The sequence below is a fragment of the Camelina sativa genome, chromosome 5, assembly GCF_030686135.1.
Source record: "Camelina sativa cultivar CO46 ecotype springtype chromosome 5, ASM3068613v1".
Lineage (NCBI taxonomy): Eukaryota > Viridiplantae > Streptophyta > Magnoliopsida > Brassicales > Brassicaceae > Camelina > Camelina sativa.
Genome location: NC_141884.1, coordinates 22,560,425 through 22,579,866, shown reverse-complemented (window position 1 = coordinate 22,579,866; position 19,442 = coordinate 22,560,425). Strand labels below are relative to the sequence as shown.

The 19,442-nt window shown below is 37.1% G+C and overlaps 1 protein-coding gene, 1 non-coding gene and 1 pseudogene across 2 annotated transcripts; 1 reads left to right on the top strand and 2 right to left on the bottom strand.

The window, feature by feature from the left end:
* The first annotated feature begins 3,577 nt into the window (after window positions 1–3,577).
* Window positions 3,578–3,684, top strand: LOC147944198 (small nucleolar RNA R71). The gene has a single exon (XR_015558614.1). It is a non-coding gene; the product is annotated as a small nucleolar RNA R71 (small nucleolar RNA).
* A 4,249-nt stretch (window positions 3,685–7,933) lies between these two features.
* Window positions 7,934–14,288, bottom strand: LOC104733523 (putative F-box protein At1g58090 pseudogene; annotated as a pseudogene).
* A 16-nt stretch (window positions 14,289–14,304) lies between these two features.
* LOC147944197 (uncharacterized) lies at window positions 14,305–14,970 on the bottom strand. The gene has a single exon (XM_087512495.1). It carries the CDS (start codon window positions 14,968–14,970, stop codon window positions 14,305–14,307), a length of 666 nt encoding a protein of 221 aa, XP_087368621.1.
* Between the last annotated feature and the right edge of the window lie 4,472 nt (window positions 14,971–19,442).

Below are 19,442 nucleotides of genomic sequence, written 5' to 3'. Positions count from 1 at the left end.
AGCAGGATCCATCTCAACAGTCTCAGTTTGGTATCCTTCTTCGAGTAGATGTGTCTCAGAGCGGCATGATCGGTATACACAATGACCTTCGAACCCACAAGATAACTCCTGAATTTCTCGAATGCAAACACCACTGCTAGGAGTTCCTTCTCTCTGGTAGCATACCTTCCCTGGGTCTCGTCCAAGGTGCAACTCGCGTAGTAGATGACATGAAGCTTCTTGTCAATACGCTGTCCCAGAACTGCTCCAACTGCGAAGTCTGAAGCATCACACATGATCTCAAAAGGATGATCCCAATTTGAAGCTTGCACTATGGGTGCTGAAACCAAGGCTTCCTTGATCTTGCTGAAGGCTTCCAAACATGATGCATCAAATTCTAACTCAACCTCCTTGCACAGCAACCGTGTCAAAGGTCTTGCAATTTTTTAGAAGTCCTTGATGAATCTCCTGTAAAGCCCAGCATGTCCCAGAAAACTCCTGATGTCCTTCACTGTCTTAGGCGGTTGAAGCTGAATCATGACCTCAATCTTTGCCTTGTCAACCTCAATTCCTCTTTCAGAAATCTTGTGTCCCAGAATGATCCCTTCTTCAACCATGAAATGGCACTTCTCCCAGTTCAGCACCAGGTTCGTCTCCTCACATCGCGCCAATACCCTGCACAGATTCAACAAACAGGAGGAGAAAGTGGAACCGTATACAGAGAACCCGTCCATAAACACTTCCACTGACTCCTCAATTAAATCCGAGAAAATTGAAGTCATGCACCTCTGAAAGGTGGTAGGAGCATTACACAAGCCAAATGGCATGTGTCTGTAGGCAAAAGTGCCATAGGGACAAGTAAAGGTTGTCTTTTCCTGATCATTTGGGTGGATAGGGATTTGGAAGAATCCACTATACCCATCAAGGAAACAATAATAGGGATGACTAGCTAATCTTTCCAACATTTGATCAATGAAAGGCAGAGGAAAATGATATTTCCTAGATACAGCATTCAACTTCCTATAATCTATACACATCCTATGTCATATGATGGTTCTAGTTGGGATTAACTCATTTTTGTCGTTTTTGATCACAGTTATGCCTCCCTTCCTAGGTACACAGTGCACTGGAGATACCCAAGTACTATCAGAGATAGGATAGATAACTCCAGCATCAAGTAGTTTTAGGATTTCTTTCTTAACTACCTCTTTCAGATTAGGATTCAATCTTCTTTGGGGTTCAATACTAGCATATAATTCATTTTCAAGATTGATCCTATGGGTGCAAAGACTAGGTGAAATTCCCTTGATATCATCTAAAGAATAACCAATAGCCTTTCTATACTTTTTTAGCTCAGTTACTAGCATCCCCAATTCATCATCACTCAACCTAGCATTCACTATAATAGGATAAGTAGAATTGGTTCCCAGAAAGACGTACCTGAGCCCGGAAGGAAGAGTTTTGAGTTCTACCTTTGGAGCTTTCAGTTCCGACCTGTCGTCAGCATGGGAGTCTGGAATGATCGCGGTCGAGTGAGAGGGGTGCGACTCGATCGAACGGGACATTGGTGTCTCGAGTCGGGTCTTGACGTCGGTCGAGTGGGACACGTTCTGAACTCTCTGTCTCAACTGCATGTAACTCCTCTGCGTCAGATAGCTGCTCGAATTCCTCTGATCCATCCGTTTCTCTGTGGGAATCTAGCAGATGCTTGTAACAAGTGGTCTCCCCATGCAGAAACCCTTCTTCTCCATCCTTGGTTAGAGCAATTTTGAGATGATCTTCTTCAGCTAGTTCCTCCAACAACTCATCAGCCAATTTATCCATCTCTTCAATGTAGAAGACTTGTCCTCCTATCATTGGCTTCTTTAAGGTATCCTTGATGTCAAACTTCATAGTGAAGTCGTCGCCCAGATTGAGGTCAATCTTGCCATTTCTGACATCAATGATGGCTCCAGCAGTCGCTAGGAACGGTCTTCCTAAAATCAGAGGATCGTTAGGTTCTTCATCCATCTCCAGAACCACGAAGTCAGTTGGCACTTCCACGTCTCTGATCCTGACAGGTAAGTCCTCTAAGATACCATGTGAAAGTCTCACTGATCTATCTGCAAGGATGAGGGAGATGTCGCATCCCTTAAACCTTGTGAAACCCAACCTCTTAGCCACAGAGAATGGCATCAGATTCACTGAAGCGCCAAGATCACATAAGCACTTCTCAAAAGGCATAGGTCCAATGGAGCAGGGTAGGGTGAATGATCCGGGATCTTTGAGCTTCTTGGGTATAACCTTCTTCTGGATGATTGCACTGCACTCAAGACTTAGTACAACCATGCCTTGAACTTCTTTTGATCTCTCCATCACTAAGTCCTTGAGGAATTTCTGGTAGTGAGGAACAAGTGCGAATGCATCCAGCAATGGCATCCTCAACTCAATCTCCTTGACTTGTTTTTCGAACAAAGCTTTGTATTTCTCAGTAAGCTGCTTCTTGAACCTCACTGGAAATGGTAGAGGAGGCTTGTCCGGTGGAGGGATGAACCTCGCAGGTTTGTCTTCAGAAACAACAGGCTCCTTAACCGCTTCATGTTCGGACTGCGTCACTGGTTCAACCGGGTCTTTGACTGCTTCGTCTGGGTTCTCCATCTGAGCGTCATCCTGACCAAAATCCTCCCCAGCTAATTCCTCACTGTCCTCAGTGACGTCTGGAACTCCTTGCCTAGGAGGCAATATTTTCTCACTTCTCAGCGTAATGGCATTGGCAAACTCCTTGGGGTTCTGAACAGCTTTACCTGGGAATTGGCCAGGCTTTGGGGCAGAAGTAGAAGCCGATTGGCCCTCCATGTACCTTATTTTCGAATTCAGAGTTTCGAATTTGACGTTCAGATCATTGTAGGAACATTCCATCCTCAGACTAAGGTCAGCAAACTTCTTTGCAGTATCCATGGAACCGCTAGCTTGGCCCTGAAGAATTTGTTGCATCATCTGCTTCATTTCTTGATCTGGGGTTGGAGTAGGCTGAACTGGTTGAGGGCTGAATCCTGGCGGTGGTCCTGAGGGAGCTTGGTAACCCTGCTGGAACGGTTGTTTTGGAGCGAAGCCCGGATTGTAAGGCACAAAAGGTTTTTCTTGCCCTTGCTATTGTTGTTGAGGCGGGTACACCTGATCTTGTGGATTAGCAACATTGGTACTTCGGTAAGACAAATTGGGGTTCGTCTTGTAGGGGTTGTAACCTTTGTTGTATCCACCCTGATTCTGAACATATCTGATCTCTTCACTCTGCTCACCCTCCCCATCTGGAACTTGGAAAGGGTCGTCCTCAGAGACGAAGTGGACGCTCCTCTACTTGCTCAGCAAGATACGGTCAAGATTCTCATTGACATTCTTGAGGTCCTTCTTGTACTTCTCTTCAGACCCAGCGTCACCGCAAAATGTGCGGTCATAATCCTCATTGTAGTTGCCGTCGGACTGAGCGAGATTCTCCACCAGTTGCCAACCTTCATCGACGTCCTTGTTCAGGAAGTTACCGTTAGAAGTGGTGTCAAGCAGCATACATATTTTGGGAAGGACACCACGGTAGAGAGTACTCAGTAATGACTCAATGCTGAAACCATGGTGTGGGCACTGGCTGTGGTAACCCTTGAAACGCTCCCATGCTTCACAGAATGATTCTGAGCTCTTCTGAGTGAAGCTGGAAATCTCATTCCTGAGACGTGTTGTTCTAGAGTTGGAGAAAAACTTGGCCAAGAATGCCTTCTTGCAAACATCCCAGGTGGTGATTGATCCCTTGGGAAGGTTTTTCTCCCATTGATGAGCTTTGTCTCCAAGGGAGAATTGGAAGAGGCGCAATTTGTAACCATCCTCACTCACGCCGTTGATCTTCGTGAGACTGCAAAGACGGTCGAACTCGTCCAAGTGGTCGAGTGGATCCTCCATAGGCAACCCGTGAAACTTCTTTCCTTGGATCATGGTGATCAGACCACTTTTGATCTCGAAGTTGTTGTTCTGCACGGCGGGAGGGACGATTCCAGCACGCTGAGTATGAGTGTTCGGTGCATCCCCAGCACCAATGTTTCGCGGCCCCTGATGTGGTTCATTCTGGTGTTCCATACTAACTTGTGCGGGATGTTCAGTGGGTTGACGAGCTTGTCGTGGGCGTTGCAACCGATTGATTTCGTCGATAACAGGAACGAGATTCTGATGCCCTCTTGATCTGGTGTGCATGCAATCAACATGTACCTGAGATGCAAAACAAAGAAGCAGAAAACCAAAGCAAATCAGTACTCGGAATGATAAGTGTAACGGAACTTAATCTTGCAAAACTTGAAATCTTAAATGTCGCAAAACGAATCCCAAATGGCAAGGGCGCCAAATTGGTACTAGGATTTTTGTGCGTCCTAGCAGGTCTCAATTAACCTTATGTAATTGTAGTACTTAAGGTGTCAATCCAATTGGGAATCTTTACTATCACTCAAGATGCAATCAAGAAATCACAAGTTAAGCCAATTCAAAGAGAGTGTTTTTCTAACAATCCTAGAATGATCAAAATACAAAACGGAAATGAGTCACGGAATCAGAAACGAAAATGTATGACAAGAAGCAAACAAGAATAAGTGAAACTGAAAACGATTCTAAGCATGAACAAACGAAACAGTCTCGGGATGTAGTAAAAATCAGAAAGAAAGAAGTCCTAAGGATGGGGTAATTGATGTCGGTGGAGTATCCTAGTCTATATAGTATTTAACATTCCAAAAGCAAACCATCCCTAAACAATGAACATCACTTCTTAGCTAATCCAATCTCTTGACAGAAGCTACTCAAACTCAACCACTTCCAAACCTAGCTCTCGCTAGAGAAACATGATCAAGCATGGCATGAAAAACAAGTTCATTCACGTCAACAAACATCCTAGACAACTAATCTCTTAGGCTAGGAATGTAAGTCTCTGGCACTAGTTGGTCAGACATTTCATCGAGCACCTTTTGGATGCGGAAATGTCTAAAGCCCAGTTCCAATTGATCAGAGAGAAACTAGTATTTCAAACTCTAGTCCAGAAGGGAATCATACAATCAAAGCTTAAACACTCTACATCCTAAGATCCTCCACCTAATCTATTCTATCCTCAAGAACTACCACACTACTCAGATCCGAAAATCATCATCAAAGATACAAACTCAGAAAACATTGAATCAAGCATTCTAAGATAGATAAAAATGAGATGATCAAGTTTGTAGAAGAAATCGAATCAAAATACTGAATAAATTCAAATGTATCGGGATACAAAGTGTCAAGTGTTTTAGGTGGTTAGGGTAAACCTTCATAACAAAATGAGATAAAAGATAAGATCCTCGAGTGAAAACTTAACAAAACGTATTTCTAGGAAAAACATGGAAATCTCTAAAACATAAAACGACAATGTAGAACGTCGGTTCGGGAATCCTTCTCGGATGCGTCTTCGGGACATAACCAGGATGTCGGTTTAAGAGCGTCGATAGAGTCGCATCGTGAGAGTGTCGATCGAGTCGCGACGTAAGAGTGTCGATCGAGTCGCGACGTGAGGGTGCTCAGAAACTATCGATCGAGTCGCGACGTGAGGGTGCTCAGAAACTGTCGAGTCGCGACATGAGGGTGCTCAGAAACTGTCGATCGAGTCGCGACGTGAGGGTGCTCAGAAACTGTCGATCGAGTCGCGACGTGAGGGTGCTCAGGAGCTGCTGATCGAGTCGCGTCTTGACGGTGCTCAGGAGCTGCTGATCGAGTCGCGTCTTGAGAGTGCTCGGGAGCCATCCTGGGACGTCTTGGTCGAGTCGCTGCTAACATCCGATCGAGTGGGAGCTCTCCTTTGCGTGCGGTCGAGTCGGATTTCTGAACGTACAGGCATCCACTAAAACGGAGATAATTCATGAACCACGACTCCGATTGGTTTGAAATAAACTGCATTGGAAAGATGACTCCATTCTCTACAACTTTGTTGAAGACGTCGAAAGCTGAATTCCAAAGTAAAATCTTCACTCGACTCGATCAAAGACGTGGAAGCTTGCGTCGCTGGGTAGTGTAGATCGAGTCGCTTAACTGCTCTTCTGATCCTTGTTTGCATTTGATGGTTTGGACACCTCCTAAAACACCTGAAACAACTCCAAAATGCAAGATGCGTGCAAGACCAATGCAAAGACTACCTAGATATGCATGTTGTACAAAAAAGACTAAAAACAATACAAAGCAATGAGTTAAGAGAACAAAATGAATGACAAATGCATCATGAAAATGTGTAAAATATATACATATCATGTTTACTTGTGCGGATAAGACTGATCTGATTGGCTACAGTGACAGCAGTCACAATGTGGATGAGGATGATGGTAAGAGTACTACTGGTCACATTTTTTATCTTGGTGGATGTCCTATGACGTGGTGTACGCAGAAACAAGAGACGGTGGCACTATCTTCTTGCGAAGCAGAATTCATGGCAGCTACGGAGGCTGCAAAACAGGCGATTTGGCTACAAGATCTTCTTGGAGAGTCCACTGGTACAACATGTGAAAGAGTTACTCTTCGTGTAGACAACAACTCCGCAATTGCACTTACTAAGAACCCGGTGTTCCATGGTAGGAGCAAACATATACACACGAGGTTTCATTTCATCCGTGAATGTGTCAAGAATGAGCAGATAGAGGTTGTGTATGTTCCCGGCAATGAACAAAAGGCCGATATCTTGACAAAGGCACTTGCAAGGATCAAATTCAAAGAAATGAGGAGTCTCATTGGAGTTCAAGATGTGAAGGAAAATGATTTCAAGCTTAAGGGAGGCAATATTGGTGTAAGCTTGAAATAGCTTGAGGAGCAAGCTTAGTATATTTAGGAGATATCTAAATATACATATCTAGAGATTTAGGAGGAATCTAAATTATGTAATATTTCCTAAAGGATGTTAGGCTAAATATTTACTTGTTCCCTATATAAACGCTAATGTCGAGTTGTGACATTAGACGTGAGAGAATTGGGATTTGAGAGTTTGAGAGCTTAAGTTTTTGAGTGATTTTTCTTAAGCAAATAAAGAGAGTTATACTTTGTTTTTCTTAACTTCTTAAACCTTGATTCAATAGATGGCTGGACTGCTAGTCTGCTACTTGCACTGGTTGGAGTACTATTTTTGCATTACCTATATGATTTTTGTTCTCGCATTCTATTTTTTTCACCTTCGTAGTTTTGTTCGTGCTCTCGTGGACTTCTTATGTAGTCTCTGTTTCCTGGCGAAAGTGCAGTTGTAGAACAGCTCGTTGAAATCATTAAGGTTTTCGGTACACCAACAAACGAGGAGATCATATATAATACCTCTGGCTTACATTATATATATACTAGAAATAGGCTCGCGCGATGCACTAGATATATTTAATTTTATTTTTATTAATTATGATATACCTTAAATTTACAAATATATTTTTGAATTGGATTTTTTTAATATGATTTTTTAAAAAATATTTAATATGTGTTCCTTTATATATGGTTCTTAATGTTTGGACGCAAAATAAAAATAAAAATAAAAAACATATCAGAATTTTTTTTGGATTGAAGTAATTAAATCCCTCAAAGTTTTGTTGTTCTGGATTTTATTGTCTTGTGATAAATTGTTAGGTTCTTAGAGCATCTCCAACCCTACTCTATTTTAAAGTCAATACTCTGTTATAGAGTAACATTTGCTCTAACTCTAACATTGCTTTTTAACACTAACTCTATTTATATACATTGAAAAAAATTATGCTCTATTTTAGAGAAAAAATAAAATATATATTGGAGATAGTCTTAGCACACATGAGGTTTGTGTAGAAACCATATATCAGACATTCAAAACGAAAGTTGAGTATTGAAAATAGTTTACAAATATTTTTAGATAAATTTCATCTGTCCCTACATCTTTTCCAAAGCTTTAATATATGGATGCGGTCAAGGCTTATATGATGATTCGCTAGATCCCTATAACCAGAAAACTATTAGCAAAACTTATTAACCATGAAAATAAATAAATAAAAATTACTCCCTCCGTTTCATAATATAGGATGTTTAGAGGATTATTTTTGTTTCATAATATAGGATGTTTCCAACTTTTTATACTACTTTTAGATTAATTTTATATTTTATATTATGCACTCTTGGTTATGATTGGTTAAACATTTTAAAAGTAACTTTTTCTTAATATGCATGTTTCTACTAAAACATCCTATATTTTGAAACGGAGGGAGTATGTTTTAGTCTCAATCGTAAAGAAAAATAATTGATAAATATTTATCTTTTTGCGAGTGGTTTTACAACTTTATATATTCTTTAACTCAAATCTTAATATTTGATTTTCTTTTTGACTCTACAATATGTTGCTATGGTTTGATTTTCTTCAATTAGCCTCCTAACAAATTTCTTGTGAATTAGAAACTCTATATGAATGCTTAAAATGTGTTATAATTCTATGATGATCGGTTATTTCTCGGTCTTTGTCTCTATTCTTATTCATTATGTTCATTTAATTATAAAAAAATGAACTCTCCAATATGTCAATTGGTGTAGATGGAAGGGAAGACAAAATCAGAAAATTTGATATCAACAATAGATACATTCCAATTATTTTTCTGACATAAATACATTTCTAATTTATTTTAACTTACATCAAAATATTTTTTTAATTAACTATATTTGAACCTATAATATCTATATGTTGACTTTTCCATCAGTTTTTGATGATTTTAAAATACGTATGTGAGAAAAAAATTCAGACCGACTCAAATTCATCCAATCAATAAACTAAACTTTTTAAACTTGAATTTTGTACTATACTGTAAAATTCGTGAACCAAAATTGGGGATTTTGGGAATGGGTGTCGATCGACACCAGCTTTTCTGGTTTGACCAGATTGTTTAATTCGTCGATTGGGTCGGTTTGGTTTAAGGAAAACCATTGAACCGTCATATTTAATTGAGAAAAATGACCTAGGTCGTTTTTTGTTGTTTGTCGCCGCTAAAACAAGATAAAAGGAGAGAAAACATTGTTCTTGAGATTTTGGGGGAGATTGGTGAGATTTCTTGGTGTTCTTGGGAGATCTGAAGCTAAGGAAGTGTTAGAAGCTTGCTGGGAGTGAGGGATTCATCATTGTTGGTCAGAAATTTCCTGCAAAGAGGTGAGTGCATGACAATGGCTTATCTAAGCCTGAGAATCCTTTGTTTGCTTGTGTGGTGTTGTTCTTGCTTGTGGTGGTTGTGTTATGGTTATTATAGGTTCCGGAAGTTTTTGGGTGAGTTTGGAACGGATTGGAGATGATTGGAAGCGGAGATTCGACGATCGGCTTCAAGCAGAACGTGTCTGCAGGGTCGGTGTCGATCGACACCAAGTGGGTGTCGGTCGACACCAAGTGGGTGTCGGTCGACACCAAGTGGGTGTCGGTAGACACCATGTTTGGGCCAGTGTCGATCGACACCTCTCTGGTGTCGGTCGACACCAACTTGCTTGATTCGTGATTTCCTGGTTTGTTGGTTTTGTTTGTTGTTTGTTAAACATTGGAATCTCAGTTGTTTGTGTGTATAGCCCTGTAGATGGGAGGATTGCCTCACTAAGTATTTGTGATAATACTTACGCATCTCAATTGTTGTTTGTGGTGTGCAGGTATGTGACGTGGAATCATGGCGATGAGGAGGAGGATGATCTAGGGTCTCGTTTGTGTGTTGTTGGCTATATGTGGTTTACGTTGGAACCTTGGTTAGAGTTATGTTAGGATGCTGGATAGAATGGTTAGGAATGCTATTGTATTGATGATATATTGGTTTTGTATTATTTGTTTCCGCTGTGCTTAGTGGTTATTGCTGGTTTAATGATGAGTTGTGGTTTGGGTTGGTTTAATTAAGTAGTATTGGATGCTTAATTATATATTGTATTTATTATTTAAAAAAAAAGGGTTGGGTCGTTTCAATTTGGTATCAGAGCCTTTATGGTTCTAGGATGGTTAAGTGGATGGTTTAGAGCGGTTTAGGAATTTAATTGGTTGAATTATTTTCCTGTTTTTGGATGCATGTCGTTGTGAGATGGATATTGATTACGAGTAGTTAGTCAATTTCTTTGTGGTATGGAGTCCTAGTATCATCCTCTTCGAGCCTTCGATGAGATTCCACGGTAAGTGATTTTGTGTGTTGTTATTTGTGTAGTGTTTGTAGCTTCTGTACGTGAGGTGCAGTTGGCTATTGAAAGTTGTTGGAAAGTGGTCGATCACGCTGGTATCGGGAAATACCATTGGAGGTGATTGGTGGGAGTGGATGTTTTGCAAATGAAGTTCTTTGAAATTTTTGACTTGTGTGTCTTGTGGAAAGGAATTTGCACGGGACTTCTAAAATTGGAATGTTTCCATAAATGGAAAGTTTCTAAAAATGGAAAGTTTTTCGGGAGGTAGAACTTGGAAAGGGTGCGGGGGGACATCCAAAGTGTTTGAGATGTTTGGAGTGAGGCCTGGGGGTGGCCATGACAGTGGTGACATTCTGGGAGATATTATGGTGTTGGTAGGACATTGAGGTGTTCTACGCGGATCACGGGGGGTGGTCCCGGTTGGAGAAATGCTTATAGACGTTATGACATTTGCTATAAGGGCAGGGGGTCCTGAATAACTCATGAGGAGATGGGGGTTCTCCTGAGGGGACGAGGGGTTCCCTAGATACCGATAGCTCGAGGGACTGCGGTCCTGAGGGTGGCAGAGGAGATGGGGGTTTCCACAATTTTATTAAGCTTGATTTGGTCCAGAATTTTAGTAATTTTGGTCCACAATTTTATTAGAGAGAGAAATTTTTTTAGTCTTGCCCTTTTTAAATAAAAACCAGAATTTAAAGATTTTCATGACTACACAAATATCGTTTTGAGATAAGAGTATATGACATATACAAAGATGTTGCAACTTTTGTTGTCCTCGATAGTGAGGCCACCAAAATTGCTGGGCATAGAGCTGCTGATGTTTTAAACGAAGAAATGGAGGTATTGTAGATCAACTATACTTTTTTTTTTGAAATTTTACTTTTCTAACTTCTACACTCATGCTCAGGCTTCCAGCACAGCTTCGTATACTGAAATAAATTTGCAGACCCCAGAATGTTTAAAACATATCGTTGGCAATACTTGCAAATTCCAAATCAAGCTCTCAGGACCACAATTTTAGTAATTTTGGTCCACAATTTTATTAGAGAGAGAAATTTTTTTATTAATAATTATCTGTATTTGAAAAAATCTCAGCTGTTAATTTTTATTTTTTTATAGTTTCTAGTAATTAGTTTTGATTTGAATAGATTTTTTTTAATTTTCTAGATTTTTTTTTGATCAGTCAGCATTTTTTATTTTTAATTAATTAATCTTAATTAAATTTTTTAATGGCAATTGAATATAATTTTTACACATTTTAAAGTTAGTTTTATATTTGTACTTCCCAATTAATATAGTAGGATATAGAGATATATTTCCTATATATTAAAAGAAAAACATTCTGGAGAAAAAAATTGATGTGTCGTCACCATAGAGCTCTGTGCCCTATTTATTATTCACCTTTAGTATTCCATAACATTACATAAAACTGTTATTGCTATATATATATATATATATATATATTTTTTGCCAACTGCCACTGATATTCAATTTATTTATATACACAATATTTTGCTCCTATAAATTGGTAAATATTATTCAAAAATTGATAAATTATTAATCCCCTACATATTTTCGAAATTAAATTAATTTTATTATGTATTGTAATATAATAATATAACTATATTATGAGATGTAAAGAAATATATATATTTCAAATCATATCTTCAAAAATATAAATAATGTTACCTTTCTAATAATTTTAAAACTCTAACGGTGAAAAAATCGAAGATCATTCAATATATAGGAGATTTACAGTAAATTGTTATTAGTATAACTAAGGAATAATTTATTCAATAATTGAAGGAAATCCCATCCAATCCCATATATATTAAGAGAAACATTCTGGAGAAAAAGTTGATGTATCGACACCAGAGAGCTCCGTACCAAATTAATTATTCACCCTTAGTATTCCATAAAATTACATAAAACTGTCATTGCTATACATATATATATATTTTTTGTCAACGCCACTGATATTCAATTTATTTATGTACATAATATTTTACTCCTATAAATTGGTAAATATTATTCAAAATTGATAAATATCACCCCCTACATATTTTTGAAATTAAATTAATTTTATTATGTATTGTAATATAATAATATAGCTATATTATTAGATGTAAAAAATATATATTTCAAATCATATCTTCAAAAATATAAATAATGTTACCTTTCAAATAATTTTAAAACTCTAACGGTGAAAGAATCGAAGATCATTCAATATATAGGGGGATTTACATTAAATTATCATTAGTATAACTAAGGAATATTTCATTCAATAATTGAAGGAAATCTATACTATTAATTGGGGAATACACTTAAGTGTCCAAAAAAAAAATCATATCAAAATATTCATATTGCCAAACTGATGCAATTTACATATTAAGAAGAAGATTAAACAGCAGATGTATTATATTTTAGGAAATCGTTCAAATTAGTTCCATGATTATCATGTTATGAGAATTTTGTGTGGGTATATTCATGTATGAAAAAATACAGGATGGGAATTTTGGGAACAAGAATTCAAGCAGAACATATGCAGAAATACTATTTCCTCATGTGAATTACGAGGAATAGGTTTTTTTGGGTCAAATTTTTTAAAAATTAAATGTTGCAATCAAACATATTAGATGTGTTTGATCACTTGACAATTATATTTAGGTCATCTGAAATTCTATGATATGCAACGGGATGGGTATGGACAAGTAGGCATAAACACGGGTACGATTACGGTTTATTAACTATCGGTTATAGTTATATACGGTTGTGGTTATTTGACGATATGATACAATTGATATTATTTGATGATATGATATGGTTGATATTATTTATTTTCAATTGATATGCTCTTTTAGTGTAATTGTATATCTATATATCATACTATTCATATTAAAAAAAAATTATTAGTATATTTATTATATCTTAAAAATAGTTACGGTAAAAATTTATAGTTTAACTCTCCGGTTGACCAACATTTTTGATACGATGACGGTAAATTAATGGTTACAGTTAATATACATCTAGGTTAAGTACGTGAAATAAATGAAACTGAAACCGAATCCAAATTTTATTTAACACCCTTAAACAAACAATTAGAAATGTTTGGATTACATTTAGAATAATATACACGTAAGATCAAGTATCTCAATTATATCTTAATTTTTTCTTATATATATCATTTATGCAGGTCTGAGTTGAGGTTGACATGAAAATTTTCTAATTTTTAAAAAATTATGCAAAAATAACCCGTGCGGGTCCAAACCTAGAAGTTCAAATAATTTAAACAAGAACGCAACACAATGGGAATCAAACTTGTAAAACTTCCAGGTTTACAAGAAGAATTTAGCATAGGACGTAACCAGTTGATCCAACAACAATTCTCAACAATATCATTCAAATTAATCCTCATAAACCTAATGTAACATCCATCGAAATCAAAAAAAAATCTAGGAAATTCACACTCTTGTGGGTCAAACTCGCGATCTCTTACGTGTTTAGCATATGACTTAACCAGTTGATCCACAACAATACTCAATTATATGATACAATTTTATCCTCATAAAGCTAAAAGAAATCTAAGTCTCAATTAAATGAAATATTTTTATTTATATTTATAAATTAAATATAACTGAGAATATAAAGATAAATTTGTATAACTGATAACCTGTCCTCCAGTACAAATTTCCATTCAGGGAGACCCTAGAAGAGGACTCCTCTAGGCTTAACTCTTCGCGAGAACTGGTACGATGAGTAACCTTCCACTCATTGGTTGCTAATTCTAGGATTGCAACTCTATCGGTCGTATTAGAACTGCGACGTCCAATAATCTTGAAACTCTTTTCTGGTCTACTACCATCGTAACCCATATCTCTGTCACAGATACCATCCCTGGGAATATATTTACACTTTCTCAACAACGGATTCAAAACAAAGTCTCCTTCCTCTAAGGAGTCCACGAAGACGTGACCATCGCAGATCCCACTGACATGATAATGGCGACAGCATAAATCAATGCGCAAATCAATCACTTTTATGGTTGGATCTGCGCTAACCGAGTAAACATCGGAATGTGTATGTAACATGAATTCTGGGGGAGCGCAAGCAAAGTTTTTGTTGACGAATCTCTTACTGCTGAGAAGATTGTTCCATTGTTCCATTCTTTGCAAACGGATCTTAAGAGAAGAAGAGATAGAGGTGGAACACGAACGAGTATCTCTTCTTCCACATCTGACAGGCAGCTTTCTCCACACCGCTAGGGTTTTCTTTTTTTCTGGTAAAAGCATTAGGGTTTTCTTTGTAAAAGGATCGAGGAAGGAAAATAAATGTATATAGAGTAAAAATTAATATATGAGACATCGATGAAGAACTTAGGCCATATTTGGCAAGAGCGTCAGCAGCAGCATTTCTTTCCCGAGTAACATGATCCAGAGAACAGTAGGGTAGCTTGAGCATCCAATGCCGTATATCAAATAGAAGGGTCCCCAACTTGTGATGATCACTGCTTGTATTAATTAGGTTTGTCAATTCTTTATTGTCCCCTTCAAACCATACATAGCGATAACCATGAATCCATGATAATTGGAGGACATAAAGAAATCCTAATGCTTCAGCCTGTAGTGACGTACACGAAGGTGGTAGTTTGGCATATCCTGATGAAAGAACCCGGCCATTTTCGTCTCGAAATAACCAACCTGTATTTGTAAACTTCCTTCCTTGAGCATAACCTCTGTCAAAATTGCATTTGATCCAACCTGGCGGGGGTGGTGTCCATCTTCTATCTCGGGGAATTGTAGCAGGCATATCAGACATCTGATTTGGTATAAGTTTCTCATTCGCCATTAACCATTCATTCACATCCTGAATTCCTTTTTCAAGTACATATACTGGATTCTGGCAAAGTTTGTTGAAGACGAAATTGTTTCTTGATTTCCAAATTCGCCAAAGTATCCACAAGGGAAGAAGTTGGTGTTGGGCTTGAGAGGTTGGGTCCCTTGTAACTGTAAGGGACGGATATTGTCTTCTAGACACGCTGAGAAGTTTATCTGTTTCCCTATCTTTCTCTGTAACAGACGCCAGACAACTTGAGCATATGAACAAGTAAACAGCATATGATTTATCGTCTCATCATCTAGACAGCATCTCTGACAGGTCAGGTCTATGGGAATTGTCCTCGAATGTAGTTGTGAATTTGTAGCTAACGCCTCGGATAAACATCTCCAGAGAGAATGTTGGAGTTTAGGAGCAAGGTTCGCTTTCCATATGTCATTTTTCAAATCTACTGATCCATCTGGCGGTAGGATGGTTTCATCTTCAGCAAGACCAATATGAGTAGCAACCCAATAACCTGATCGGACAGAGTAGCAAGCATTGTTTGTGTATGCCCATTCATAAGTATCATCCTCAGCGTACTGTGATAAGTAGAGTTCAACTGCAAGATTTTGGTCTTCAGGAGTTAGGACACCTTCGAAAATTACAGGATCCCATTCCTGTTTGTTCTCAAGCCATAAATCAGCCACTGTGAAGTCTGGATCAATATCGGGACCATAAGCAGGTCTTGGAGGCAGAGTTGGGAGCCACGGGTCTGACCAAATTTTTGTAGTCTTCCCATTACCAATGCAAACACGAAGACCTTGTTGGAGGAGGGCTTTTCCTTCTTGAATGGATCGCCATCCGTAAGAGGCATACGACCCTGTTTGAGCTTCTAAATAGGTAGAATGAGGAAAGTACATACCTTTGTACAGTCGAGCAAGGAGAGAGTGGGGGTTAGTCATGATTCGCCAAGCTTGTTTCCCAAGTAGTGCTTTGTTAAAGAGATGAAGATCTCTAAAACCTAAACCACCCTCTTTTTTAGGTATTGTCATTCTATTCCGAGCAACCCATGGTACTTTTCGATTACCATTCTCCTTTCCCCACCAGAATGAAGAGATAACACTTGTAATTTCATCGCAAATGGTAGCTGGTAACAAGAAACAGTTCATTGAGTAAACTGGAAGGGCCATTAAGGTCTACTAGGGAGGTAAGCGCGGTAATAAGATTTTAACAACAATAGTTTTGTTACTTCATGATATTTACTTTTCTGAATTAATATGTAATAATTGACATATTTAAACATAGTATTTTATCTTTTGAAAAAGTTTAAAATGTTTTATTGGATTGTTAAGTACTTTTTGTGTTTGCATATATACATAAGGTTTATCTTACTAAAGATAAATAATACTCTCAATGTGAAATATTAATCGAGTCTTTTAAATAAACAACTAAGTTGTAGTAAACAGATATTGAAATTCAATAAGTAAATTTTAAATTTTTAAAAGCGTAAGCAATTTCCAATAGTTCAATATTATAATGTATTATCTCAATTACAAAATAAAGATGAGAGTAATGCAAAGTTGGATTTCAAGTAGCGGTTAATACAAAGATACTAAATTTTATAGACATTCAAAATGAGGAAAAAATAAACGGCCAACACCCCATTCTTTACATGTGAGTGCTTGAGCTTTCACCTTGTTGCTTCATCACATGGTTTATATAATAACGTCCAACAAATTCAGACCTGTAAATTATAAAGTGTTGTAAGAAATTTTACTTTAACATCATACAAAACTTGTTTTAATATACATAATTACATCTTACATACCCTGGTGATGCTCCAGTCCTTCAAACTCTGGTTTTATGAAGATCTTCGAAGAGGCCAAGGTGTTTTCAAGACACGGTCACCTACAGACATTTATAATTTTAAGTGAATATATTGGTTACCTTATGATGATTATATCAGAACTAATTTATGTTACATACCTTCATATTCTCCCACCCTCATAAACCGCATTACACATAACACAGGTTCGGATTTGTATATGAGATGGCACCCGCTTGATTGCCATATGGTCATGAATTGAGAAGCGTAGTTGTCTTTGAGACGACACTTCACAGTCTCACACGTACATGTTTATCAAATAAATAAAAATCTTAACAGAGACAACTCTAAAACGTAACTGTCTTAAAGGTAGAGTAAATATCTTTTTACTTGCCATTCAACAACATGAGAACAACTTTATTAATATCAATGACACTCGCAGGCTTTCTTCTATCTTCAACATCCATTATACACGCACAAACATCTAGTTTGGGAAAAAGACAGAATTTAGGTTTCCAAAATGTAGCTAATCTATTTTTGGTAAAGTTTAAGTCGTACTTTTCTATGAGAATGACCAATACACAAAGTTTCATAAATCCTAAAAAGAATCTAGTTTTTAGAATACAAAGATACCAATTAACTATATTGACGGATTGTACCAAAATAATATAAAATCAATTAAAGAAATACTTACCGAAAGAGATGGGATGATCTATTCTTCCACGATATATGTCATCCAAATCCTCGAACCGAAAGTAATTCTTAGGACTCAATGATCCGAGCAGCGTCATATTGGTATCATCCGTAAATTTAATCTGATAAGGATGATGAGTATTCCTCTCCTCCATGGTTGGATTGATCACTTTGAAATTTCTAATACTGTACCACTCACCATCGTCGATATATTTTGGGAGTTTAGCGAGTGTATCGGGTAAATAAGGAGCTTCAATTGTGTCACCTTCACAGTTTAACAACAATTGTGTAAGAAGTCTTATATACAATAACTGTTAGAACTTGAAATTTAAGTAAAAATCATTCAACTAACAACCCTAACCTTTACATCCACAAGAAGCAGAACTCGTTTGGTAAAGAACTCTCTGACTCTCCAAGAATGTAAGACTTTGGCGTTGATACACCAATTAGTTCTTCTGTGTAGTAGATCAACAATATAATCGAACCTCATGATTTTCTCAAATTAGGTTTTTTCTTGAATCTTCTCTGTTATCAAAAACAAAAAGGAGTTTTTTGATTTGTAAGAATACAAAGAGTCACAACTAAATGTTGTGTCTTAATCTTTTTAGTTTTTCACCTTTAGTCTGATAATTAAAAATTCTAATATTATATAAATAAATACAGTTGCATGTACAAAATACAATTTATGTTAACATATTGAAGATGTTTTCACGTTTTCATTTTTAAAAACTTACACTTAGATATTAATATGAAAAAGGTAATATTATTAAGGGGAAAAAATTGAAAATCTGATGACAATTGTATGAGCTTTGCAAACTCGATCACACTTCATAATATCTCGCAAACTCCTATCCAACGTTTCAAAACAAAATATGTTCCTCATTGGAGACTCATCCCATATAATGAGCTTTGCTTCTCTAATCAACTCGGCAATATAGGATTGACCATCTATCGAACACGTTGTATATTTGTCCACATTGATGGATATACCAAATCTAGAATGGGCTGTCCTACCACCTTTCATAAGTAAAGCAGGTATACCACTTGATGCAACATTAAGAACAATATCATCCCTAGATCGTATATCAGCGCCAAGAATACTCCACAAGAATATTTTTCTAGTACCACCAAATCCATGAACAAAAAATATACCTCTATTGTTTCAATTCACATCATCAATAATTTCTAGGATGACACTGTTTTGCTCATCGGTTGACATACGTAACAACCTGTCGCAATCCTCTCTTTGGTCAGCACGTTTATAGTTCCTCTCATATATGAAAAGCCTATTCTCATTATTATCCATCATAGATTGGTCTGGTTTAGGATTCACAGTAGTTGACAGAGAGCTTCCATTAGACCGCATAATCATTTCAATCTCAGCTAAACATAGGTTTGTTATCTGATCCTGACTTAACATTAGACCTGCATTATAGAGTATTTTGATTTTAGTTGACATATTTATGATCAGAATAATAATCGTAAACGTCTATGTACACCAACATATCTTAAAATTTTATTATATATATTTATAAAAATAACTATATATGTACCTTGGTTGTTCGTACGGTTCCTTTGGAAATACAAAATATCTTTAAACAATATATCTTTTGTAGTGACCCAGAGATCGAGAGACACTGAATCACCTTTCGAAAGCAATAGTATGACAAACAACTTCGTTAGAAACGGCCCAAAACACCATGTACTTACCTCCTTTATAGCTAAAATATATTCTTTGTCGTCATCCAATAATCCCAATGCAAAGCATGCATCTTTAAATTCCTTGTACACATTTTTACCAACTGCTAAATATGATCAGTTTGTGATCTAAGCTCATATTTATTTCCGTTATTCAGAACCATGAAGTCTTTTATATGATCCCAAGTATTGAATTACCCAACATTGATTACTTTTCCAATGACATCTTAAAATTTAAGACGTAAACTCATATCAAAATAGTGCATAGTACATTAGAAGTTAATTA